Raw genomic sequence first — 9,998 nt, 5'->3', positions numbered from 1 at the left:
CAGAAAACGCTAGAAGAAATGAAACTAATAGCACAGGACCGAAAAGAATGGAGGAGATGGGTGAATATGTAGCTAAATTAAACCCAAATCCGACACCTGAAAGGGTATAAGGAAGGGGAGAAAGAAAGAAAGAATATATTTTTTGTTGTAAATGATCATAGAAAAAATCCTGTATACAACTTGCATCTAATTATCATTATGAAGCTCGTACTCTATACAAAAATTGCATCCCTTATGCTCGCTTCATAATGACCATCATTAAATGCTCGTTGCATAATATACTATTAAACACATTCATAATCTTATTGAATGTAGTTAGTACATAGTCTTCTGGAATCCATTATCTTTGAACGCAAATAACTTGAAAACTACTTATTTATCGCAATGAGACCAAAGGATGATATTTATGTAAAATGTAACAAGGAATAAAAAAACATGCTGAAATGATTATTACGACAGGGGCGTAGATTGTGAGCCTTTGTAGAGATTGTGAGCTTGTGTTACCACGCCTTTGGTAACAGCGGAAAGCTATATTTTAAGATTAGTTAAAGTACTCTACCATGTGTAAACTGTGTGTCAAGTTTGCACAAAAAATATTAAAAGATGCTTGAACAATGGACTAAAATCATTTTAGAATATTTGTAATAAAACACTCTGTATTTCGGTAAGGAAGCATATTTTATTTAAGTGTTTTGGGTTCATATTTTGTGCTAAGATTTCTCCAGTTACGATATGGACAATTCTTAATGAAACAGGTATATGAATAGAACAGAATTTTTGTTCAATTATACGTTATAGGTAGACTAAAATCACAAATGGTCCGACTTGCACAATGTTTATGTGAACGTCATTACAAAAATAACCCACTTAAGCCTTCATACAATTAATTAAAGAAAACAATTGAAAAAAAATAATTGTAGTTTCCTTCTTCTTCTTCAAATGCAAATCCACTAATGGATGTTAGAGATCACATTTTCCATTAACTTTCTGTTTCTTGCAATGCGTATCAGAGATTGTATGTCGTTAATCCCTGTCCATTGCCTTATGTTTCGGAGCCAGGACATTTTCTTGCGTCCGATTCCTCTCTTGCCTTCAATTTTATACTGGATTTTAAGTTGAAGGAACTGGTATTTTTCGTTTCGCATGATGTGACTCAAATACGCCGTTTTTCTTTTTTTGATGTTTTCGAAAATCTGGCGTTCTTGGTTGATTCTTTTAAGGACATCAATATTTGTGACTTTCGCCGTCCATGGTGTCTTTAGGATACGGCGATAAAGCCACATTTCGAAGGCTTATAATCTGTTTATATCCCTCGTTTTGAGTGTCCAGCCCTCTATGCAATATAGCAGGTCCGACCACACGTAGCATTTAGTAAACCTTAGTGTCAGTGTAAGGTCGAACTCTGAGCAGGTCAGTGCCTTCCTGAATTTTACGAAAGCTTGTCGAGCTTGCTCAATGAGATATTTTACCCTGTCCGATGCCCAATCTTCCAAAAAGCCACGTTCCCAGGTATTTAAATTTGCTCACTCTTTCAACGGACTTAGTATTCAGTGTTATGGTGGAGTTTTCAAATGCATCCAAGTTTCTGGAGATGATCATGAATTTGGTCTTTTTGGTATTAATCTCTAATCCCATTTGCTTACTGTATTCTCCGATTATAGTGACAAGTTGTTGAAGATCTGCTATTTTGTCACAAACTAAGACAGCATCATCAGCATATCGTATGTTTCAATACTCCATTCACTTTGATTCCCATCTCTACATCTTCCAAAGTCTCTTGAAATATGGCTTCCGAATAAATGTTAAATAAAAGAGGGGAAAGCACACATTCCTGCCGAACACCCCTTCTTATATGTATGGGTTTGGATATAGAATTATCTATTTTTAATTGTGCTGCCTGATACCAGTACAAGTTTTCAATGCATCTTATGTCTTTTTGGTCTATATCAAGCTTCTTGGGGATCTGCATTAACTTGTGATGTTGGACACGATCAAACGCTTTCTCGTAATCTAAAAAGCACAGGAATACGTCCTTCCTCTGATCATAACAATTTTGGACCAACACCTGTGTTGCTACTATTGCTTTTCTTGTTCCTAAACCTTGCCAAAACCCAAACTGACAATCACTGATGTCCCATTCACATTTTTTATATAAAGTTGATGTAGTATTTTCAAGAATATTTTTAAAGTGTGACTCATCAGGCTAATGAATCTGTGATCCTCACACCTTTTTGCATTGACTTTTTTTGGTAGGGGGATAAATATAGAGAGCAACCACTGTTGAGGATAGCAACCAGTTTCATAAATAAAATTAAATATTTTATGTAGTGCTGAAATTCCCCTTTCATTTAGTAGTTTGAGTATTTCTGAAGGGATTTCATCTGGTCCAGGTGCCTTATTGTTTTTTGAATATAATATTGCCTTTTCTATTTCCTCTTTAGTGATTGAAGGACCAGTCAGCTGGTCGTCTGTATAAACTTCACTCATGGGTCTTTCGTCATGAAAGAGCTCCTGAATATAGTTTTCCCATATATGAATTTTCTCTTTTTCACCTAGGACTATCTGGTTATCCTGATTAACTATGGTAGTTGATCTTCGTTTGCTGTATATCCATAAGCAGTTTCCATAAGCTTTTTATGTAAATTCCGGTCGTCGTGCTGTCGTTGTAAATGTTCTAGATCGATACATTGTTGCTTAAGCCATTCATTTTTTGCTATTCTTATCTTTGCCTTTATTTGCCTGTTAATGTTTTTATACATATTGCTGCCATCTGGGTCATTCTTGTGTCATCGTCGTTCATCCATTAGTAATAGTATTTCTTTTGTCATCCATTTTTGCTTCTTGTTCTTTGGTTTGTACCCCAAGTTGTTTTTCATGATGTCTGTTACAGCGCTTGTAATCGTATTCCATGTTGGTGTTAGATTTTCGGTAATATTTGTCGTCAATATTTGAATTTGTGTGTTTATTTAATTACTTATTTCTGCTTGTATCCTTGGATCTTTCAGTTTATCCAATGCGATCTGTTGTAGTTGCGATCTGATGGTAGTTTCCAGTGGTGCATAATTATTGCACCAGTCTTTTTCCATATAAAAAATTTAAAATTTCCAATTTTTTCATTTTTATTTTAATTACACGAATTTATTTTTCAAACCACATTTTTGAACATGTTTTTCTCATTAGTATAGTTACCGGTTAGAGAGGGGATTTAATTATTTTTCTACGTTTAAAAATACACTTTCTGCTCGTAAACGTTTTGTAACAGTTTTCAGGATCGGATTTTGCATTCTTTTATTAAAATAAAAAACAATTAAATCAAGATATCAAAGCTTGTGGAACTAATTAATTCAAGTAGAGTCCGAGCGGTGAAATGGGCCCTTCCAGACTCGAGAAATGTAAAATTATGTAGCCTGCTGATAAAAATCCGGGTGCAACAGGAAATGCCAGAAGTATTGAGAGAGGGAATAGTATGTCCCATTTATAAGAAGGGAGATAGAGCAGTGTGGGAAAACTGTGATCAAAAAAATGTATCACTCTGCTAGACGTAACATATAAGGTACTCGCCAAAGTCATGAGATGCATACTCCAGCAGCTTAGTGAATAACATTGATTATTTCATTCATAGGAGATTCTGACCAATAGAAAGCTACAGAAATCTGAATTAAATCGATAATTTTTGATAATTGCCCGAAGTTAAGTATATAACGTCAGATGCCCTTCGTTGCTACGAAAAAATACATTCAGTGACATTAATGCCAATTAATTCAATTCATGAAATAATCGCAACAAATTGCACTCGAACTCTAAAATTAATATAGAATTTTTGCCCTCGTGACACTTTGACATAATTTCACTCGCCTTTGGCTCGTGAAATTAAAACTGTCAAAGTGTCACTCGGGAAAAATTCAATAATTTTAGAGCTCTTGTGCAATTACTACTGATAATTCAAAAAGGACAGATCCATCATATATCCCTCAGATCAAATGTTCGTGTTGAAAAGGGTACAGAGCAGTACGTACGAGCAACAGTTAAAGCTAAACCTTCTCTTTATAGATTTCAAACAAGCTTACGATTCTGTGATAAGAAGGCGTCTGTACCAGGCCCTAAGAGTTCTTGGAATTCCGGAAACAATGATTTGACTAGTAAAAATGAAGACCGAAAATAGAGTAAGGATTGAAGGAAATCTGACAGGAAATTTTGAAGTTAAAAGGGGATAAAAACAGGGAGAACCGCTGAGGACTTTCAAACTCTTTGAAGCGAAGGCTCAGCAGGATGGACTGATTATTAATGAGGAAAAAACAAAGTATATGGAAATGGGACAGACCACACATGAAGACACACAGATGAAGACTACCACAAACAACGAGAGTAAAGAGTTTGAGTTTGAGTATCTAATCTAGGAGTAAAGTAAAGGGGCAGAAAGCTAATAAGCTTAGAAGCGAAATTTAAGTGAAGGGAAGACTGTCGGAGGCCTACACAAACTACTAAGAACAACAAACATCTCCAGAGAGGAAAAATTGAGACTGTAACAAACTATGATCCATCCCACATTCTTGTATGGAAGCGGAACATGGGTTATGAACAAAAATTAAGAAAATATGCTGAACATCTGGGAGTAGATTTTTCAAAGGAAGATATTCTGAGGAATAAAAGACGATGAAGACGTTTGGAGGAGACGAATAAATGCAGAGATCGGAGAGCTGTACCGAAAACCAGAAATTATCCAGATCATCAGACAAGAGAGACTTCGATGGTAAGGACATCTTGCAAGAATGACTGACGGAAGGTAGGCAAAGCATTCGCTGCTGAGAGGGGAAGGAAAAAATAGAAGAGGGCGACCAGGCAAAAAGTGGCTAGAAGCTTGTAAGGAGGACCTTGAATCAATCGGGACAGCAAATTGGAGAACTGCGGCTATGGACAGAGGAAAAGTGAGGAAAACAGTGGAAAAATTTCTAGCTATGGACCTTTAAGGTCCATTGAGCTATATGTATTGTTAAATAATTTTTATGGGGAAAATTTAGAGAATTAATTTTATGTCAAAGACCACGAGATCATAAATTTTCATCGCCCTGTATATAGCCAAAATTTGTAAATAATATGATTTAGCCGTAAGCAGTGTTTTCGTGGAAAGAGAAAAACGTTAGTGATAAAGATTCTACGCACGGATTTATGCAATTCAAACAATGAACTAAATTACGGTCGGTTTTAGAAAGTTAATGTGCCGCTGTGGAATAGACAATAGAATATTTCTAAATAATTTTCTAGAAAGAAATCGACGGTAAACAATTTTATTTAGTTTTAGAATATAGGGTTTTTCTAGGATATAAGAAAACATTTAATTTTAATATCTCTTGGAAATTTGACAAGACAGAAATTTGTATACAAGACTATTTGTTCTTAAGAAATGAAAGTAGGGATGTAATGTGTAGAGGGAATGCTTGTGATTGGCGAAGCGATGGATGGAGGGAGAACAGATTGGTTGAGTTTCAGATCGATGAAGGAAAAAGAGTTACTGTGTTATTAAGATCGGAAGGGAGCAGTCCAGTTCGAAAAATAGTAATTTTGTGTAAAGTGGTGAATTTGGTGGCCGTGTAAGCAGATTCCTGTTGAGACGAAATCGTGATCGAGTCGAGAAGTAAATCTCCTCATGTTCGAAGAGATTCCAGTTGTCTGTCTGGAACGAGTAGCCGGTTTGTATCAATTTTGCACAAGATATCGAGCTGAGAGAAAAAATTTTGGAATTATAAAGATTGATATTGTTTGTATCGAGTCGGAGACTAATTAGAGGAGACATTTCGAGCGAGTGCTGTTTTTTGTTTGTGAAACAGTTTGGAAGAGAAAGACCGTAGCAGCATCCGAGGAGCACGTGTAGGAGAACCGAGGACAACTCAATCCATGAGAAGAAGTAAAGAAGAAAAAAAAAGGTTAGTCAGATTATTTGTGAAAAGGAGAGAGTTGTATATTACGGTTTCACCCCTATTCAGCGGTCCCCATAAGCGCGGTCCTCGATTGAGCGGTCTCAATACAGCGGTCCCCGTTTCAGCGGTACCCCGATTCAGCGGTGCCCGATTCAGCGGTCCCCATAAACGCGGTCCCCAATAGAGCGGTCTCAATAAGAAAATAATAATATGACAATGATAAGTAATTAGTTTTATTGTAGGATATTATTTTAACCTATTCTTGTTTGAAAATATACAGGTAATATCTAAGTATCCGGTATATACCCCAGTTAATAGGGAAAAAAATCATCGATTTCAGGTAAAAATGTTCTACAGGGTTTTCAAAGTTTTAAACGTTAGATGAGGGATAACTGATGATAATTCCGTGAAGACGTACAGCTGTTTTTGCTTTTTTTTAAACAATTGCAAAGAATGAAAAAAGCAGTTTTTTGACTATAAAACGTTTCTTGTACATTTTAGAGAAAAATGTTTCAAATAAATGTAGATCTTAAAAAGTTCTTTAATTTGGTGGTAAGCATATTGTAATATATAAACAAATGACCGAGATAATTGCAAAAAACCCTCATTTTTGCAGTAAATTATAAATATTAATAACTTTATTTTTTGCACAATGACGTAAAATTTAATGACTTTAAATTATGTCAATTAATGAGTTATGTATGCTAAATTTCAACCAGATCGACCAAATAGTTTACAAGTTATTCAATTTGTTTATCCCAGAGAGCAATTGTTTATACAACTGTTCTTGCCCTACAGTGACTCTGTGAGATATTTAGCAGATCGCAGTCGATTATTTGAGACTTTAATTTTAAGACGTATTAAAATTTTTTTAACATTTTATTGAAATTGTTATTAAAAAAACTGTTTGAAAAAGACTTGACTTTTTAGCTTATAAACAATTAGAATAACTTAGATATTTTTTATGTTCCGTGCTTGTATGTAGGCTCAATGAAAAGCTGATGAAAAAATGCATATAAAAAAAGAAAAAATAATTTTATATGTTCATTTTTTATTGTTAAAACTACTGTCCCCAAGAGGGTCCTGTTTTTACTCATTTTCCTGAACGATGCCTCTCAAACGGCATGCTGCAGAACCAAACGCCGCTGAAACGGGTCGGTGGAATCGAGAACCGCCGAAACGGGGACTGCTGAAAAGGGTCGGTGGAATCGAGAACCGCTGAAACGGGGACTGTTAAAATGGGGTCTTACCGTATATTACATACCATATTTGTTTTTTGTCAATTTAACAGTTTTACAGCATAATTTATTCATTCATAAATTCATAGAAGATATAATTATTCTATTTATAAGGTGAAAATTAAATTTTGTTTTTTTTTTTATAAAAATAAGAACAGTCTGAAAAATCATTTAAATGAAATTTTGTTAATAAAAAAGGAGATAGTAGAATTAAAGATTAATTTATTAGATAAGAAAATTTTACAACAGAATAAAGTTTTAGCATACATTTTGAATCTTAAAGGCGCGTCCACACTGGAGCAACATTTGGCAACTTGTAGCAATTTTATGTTGCAACAAGTTGCTAAATGTTTAATTTATTAAACTTTTGACATAAAACAAACTGTCCTCACTAGTGCAACAATGTTAATGAATGTTTGAACTTGTTGAATCACAAATTCAGTTGAGTACAACATTCTGTCCATACTGCTGTAGTTTTGTGACATGATGGAGGAAGACTTATTAACTGCTACCGCGTGCTTTCTAATTTTGTGTGGTGATTCACGAAAACGGAAGCGTAAATGTTGGGTCCGTCCAAGTTTGAAGAAAAGGGAAAAATATGGTGGAAAGGAAATATTATCGGATTTAAAGAAAGATGACGTTTTATTAGAACTTCGAACCGATGGGTGCTTCAAAAATTTTTTGCGCATGAGTAGTTCAGATATGGAATTTTTGCTGCAAAAAATTGCACCAGTGATAAGAAAAGCAGATACTAACTGTAGAAAGGCTATACCTCCACAAGAACGATTAGCTGTAACATTGCGCTTTCTGGCAACTGGAGATTCCTACAGCAGCTTGATGTATTTATTTAAGATTTCGAAACAAGCTATCTCAAAGATAGTACCAGAAGTATGTGCTGCGCTAGTAAATGCAATTAAAGACCAAGTTAAGGTAAGTAAACTTTATTGTACTTTTTTATTGATAACTTTAGAAGTTTTACATGTTACTTAATTGAAATGCCTCTGCGAGAATGTTTGAAGAACCAAAAGCAGTAGAGGAGTCTGAAGAGTTTTGTATGTATGTCTCCGCTGGTGATATAGCTGGTGTGCTGCAATACGATGAATGTGATTGTGGTCTCGTGGAAGGTTGCATTGATAAAATTGGCTCATATGTGTTAGTTGATTGTGGCATTCCATAATCATATTTACCCATACTTGCATCGAACAAAATATTACCTATAAGATGTTCTACAATATTTTGTGCGCAGGTGGTATTCAAATCCATAAATTTTACACGCCATATGTTCTCCAAATACATCGAATTTGTCTCGCTGTCGTTTATTTTGTATGTCTTGAATTATTTTATATGCCTCTTCTTTTCGAGCGTTATCATCGATTTTTCTTGTAAGTGTTTGTGTGACACGTCTAGTTTTATTAGGGTGTTTAAATTCATCAAGATTTGTGCTGTTCGGATTTTCCACGGTTTTTTTACGAGGCTCTTGAGAGGATTTGTTAGATGCCGAAGGCTTCTCACAAGCAGCGTTAGATGTTGATGGGTTTTGAGAACCATCGTCATACAAGTCTTTCATGCCTTCGTTGCCATTTTCTGCATCTTGAAATTCTTGGGTCTCATTTCCACCTTCATTACAATCTGTTACTTGTGAATCATCTAAATCCGTTTCGGAGGAAGAGTCATTAAGGTCATCCTGAAAAGAAAAATACATTGTATAAAATGTAAACACTACAGTGATCTACATTTTTAGCATAAGTAATGATATCTTTGTATTTCAGATGCCTAAAACTGCTCAAGAATGGGAAACAATTACTAATGGTTTCAGTGTTCTTTGGAATTTTCCAAAATGTGTAGGCGTCATGGATGGCAAGCACATTGCAATACAAGCACCAAAAAACAGTGGAAGTGATTTCTTCAATTACAAAACGTTTTTTAGCATTGTTCTGTTCGGCGTAATGGATGCTAATTACCGATTTTTGTATTTTCATGTAGGCTCCCAAGGGAGAATATCTGATGGAGGAGTTTTCGAAAATACATTATTCAAAAAACTATTAACTCGCTGCAAACTCAACCTTCCAGAATATAGCTCTTTACCAGGACGTGAGAAATTAGTCCCTCACGTATTTTTAGGGGATGATGCCTTCCCATTATCACCAAATTTACTGAAACCCTACCCTGGGGCGCAGGACAAAGGGTCTCCCAAAAGGATATTTAATTACCGTCTCAGTAGAGCGAGAAGAATACCAGAAAATGTTTTTGGAATGTTATCTTCGATTTTTAGAATATTTAGAAAACCCTTACTTTTAGAACCAGAAACTGCAGAAGTTGTTGTTATGGCTTGCATTTACTTGCATAATTTTTTAAGGAATAGTTCAAGATCTAAAAATTCCTACAATCCCCCAGGTACATATGACGGTGAAGATAAAGATACAGGACGTGTTTTAGAAGGATCGTGGAGAAGAGAAACTCAGAGTAATACATTTACTTCATACAAGAAAGTTGCACGAAATGCATCAACTGAAGCAAAAGATATTAGGCAAGAGTTTGCAGATTTTTTCGTTACACCTTTGGGGATGGTGCCGTGGCAGAATAATTATTGAATTATAATTCATGTATAAATTGAAATTGCCTATTATTTGTTTGAATAATTAATAACAGAAAAGTTAATATCTAAAAACATTGTGTGTTTACTTACCACGTTCTCAGCTTCACTTTCCTTGCATGGGCGGACTTTGTTTTTGTCTCGAAGAAATACTAATGCATCGTAGGCAAACCACTTGGAATGAAACTGAGCGCCTGCTCCAGATTTTTTCATGCTGCGATATTTTTTTTCTCTCTATAAAACTGAGCCACC

General features: G+C 35.2%; 1 protein-coding gene across 1 annotated transcript; it reads left to right on the top strand.

Moving 5' to 3' along the window:
- Positions 1-7,498: 7,498 nt before the first annotated feature.
- LOC126885574 (uncharacterized) lies at positions 7,499-9,744 on the top strand. The gene is made up of 3 exons (XM_050652167.1): positions 7,499-8,083; positions 8,923-9,338; positions 9,510-9,744. The coding sequence occupies exons 1-3, from the start codon at positions 7,637-7,639 to the stop codon at positions 9,742-9,744; spliced, it is 1,098 nt and encodes a 365-aa protein (XP_050508124.1). The 5' UTR covers positions 7,499-7,636.
- Positions 9,745-9,998: the final 254 nt, after the last annotated feature.

This window comes from Diabrotica virgifera, chromosome 5 (genome assembly GCF_917563875.1).
Source record: "Diabrotica virgifera virgifera chromosome 5, PGI_DIABVI_V3a".
Classification (NCBI taxonomy): domain Eukaryota; kingdom Metazoa; phylum Arthropoda; class Insecta; order Coleoptera; family Chrysomelidae; genus Diabrotica; species Diabrotica virgifera.
This window is presented reverse-complemented; position numbering and strand designations above follow the sequence as displayed.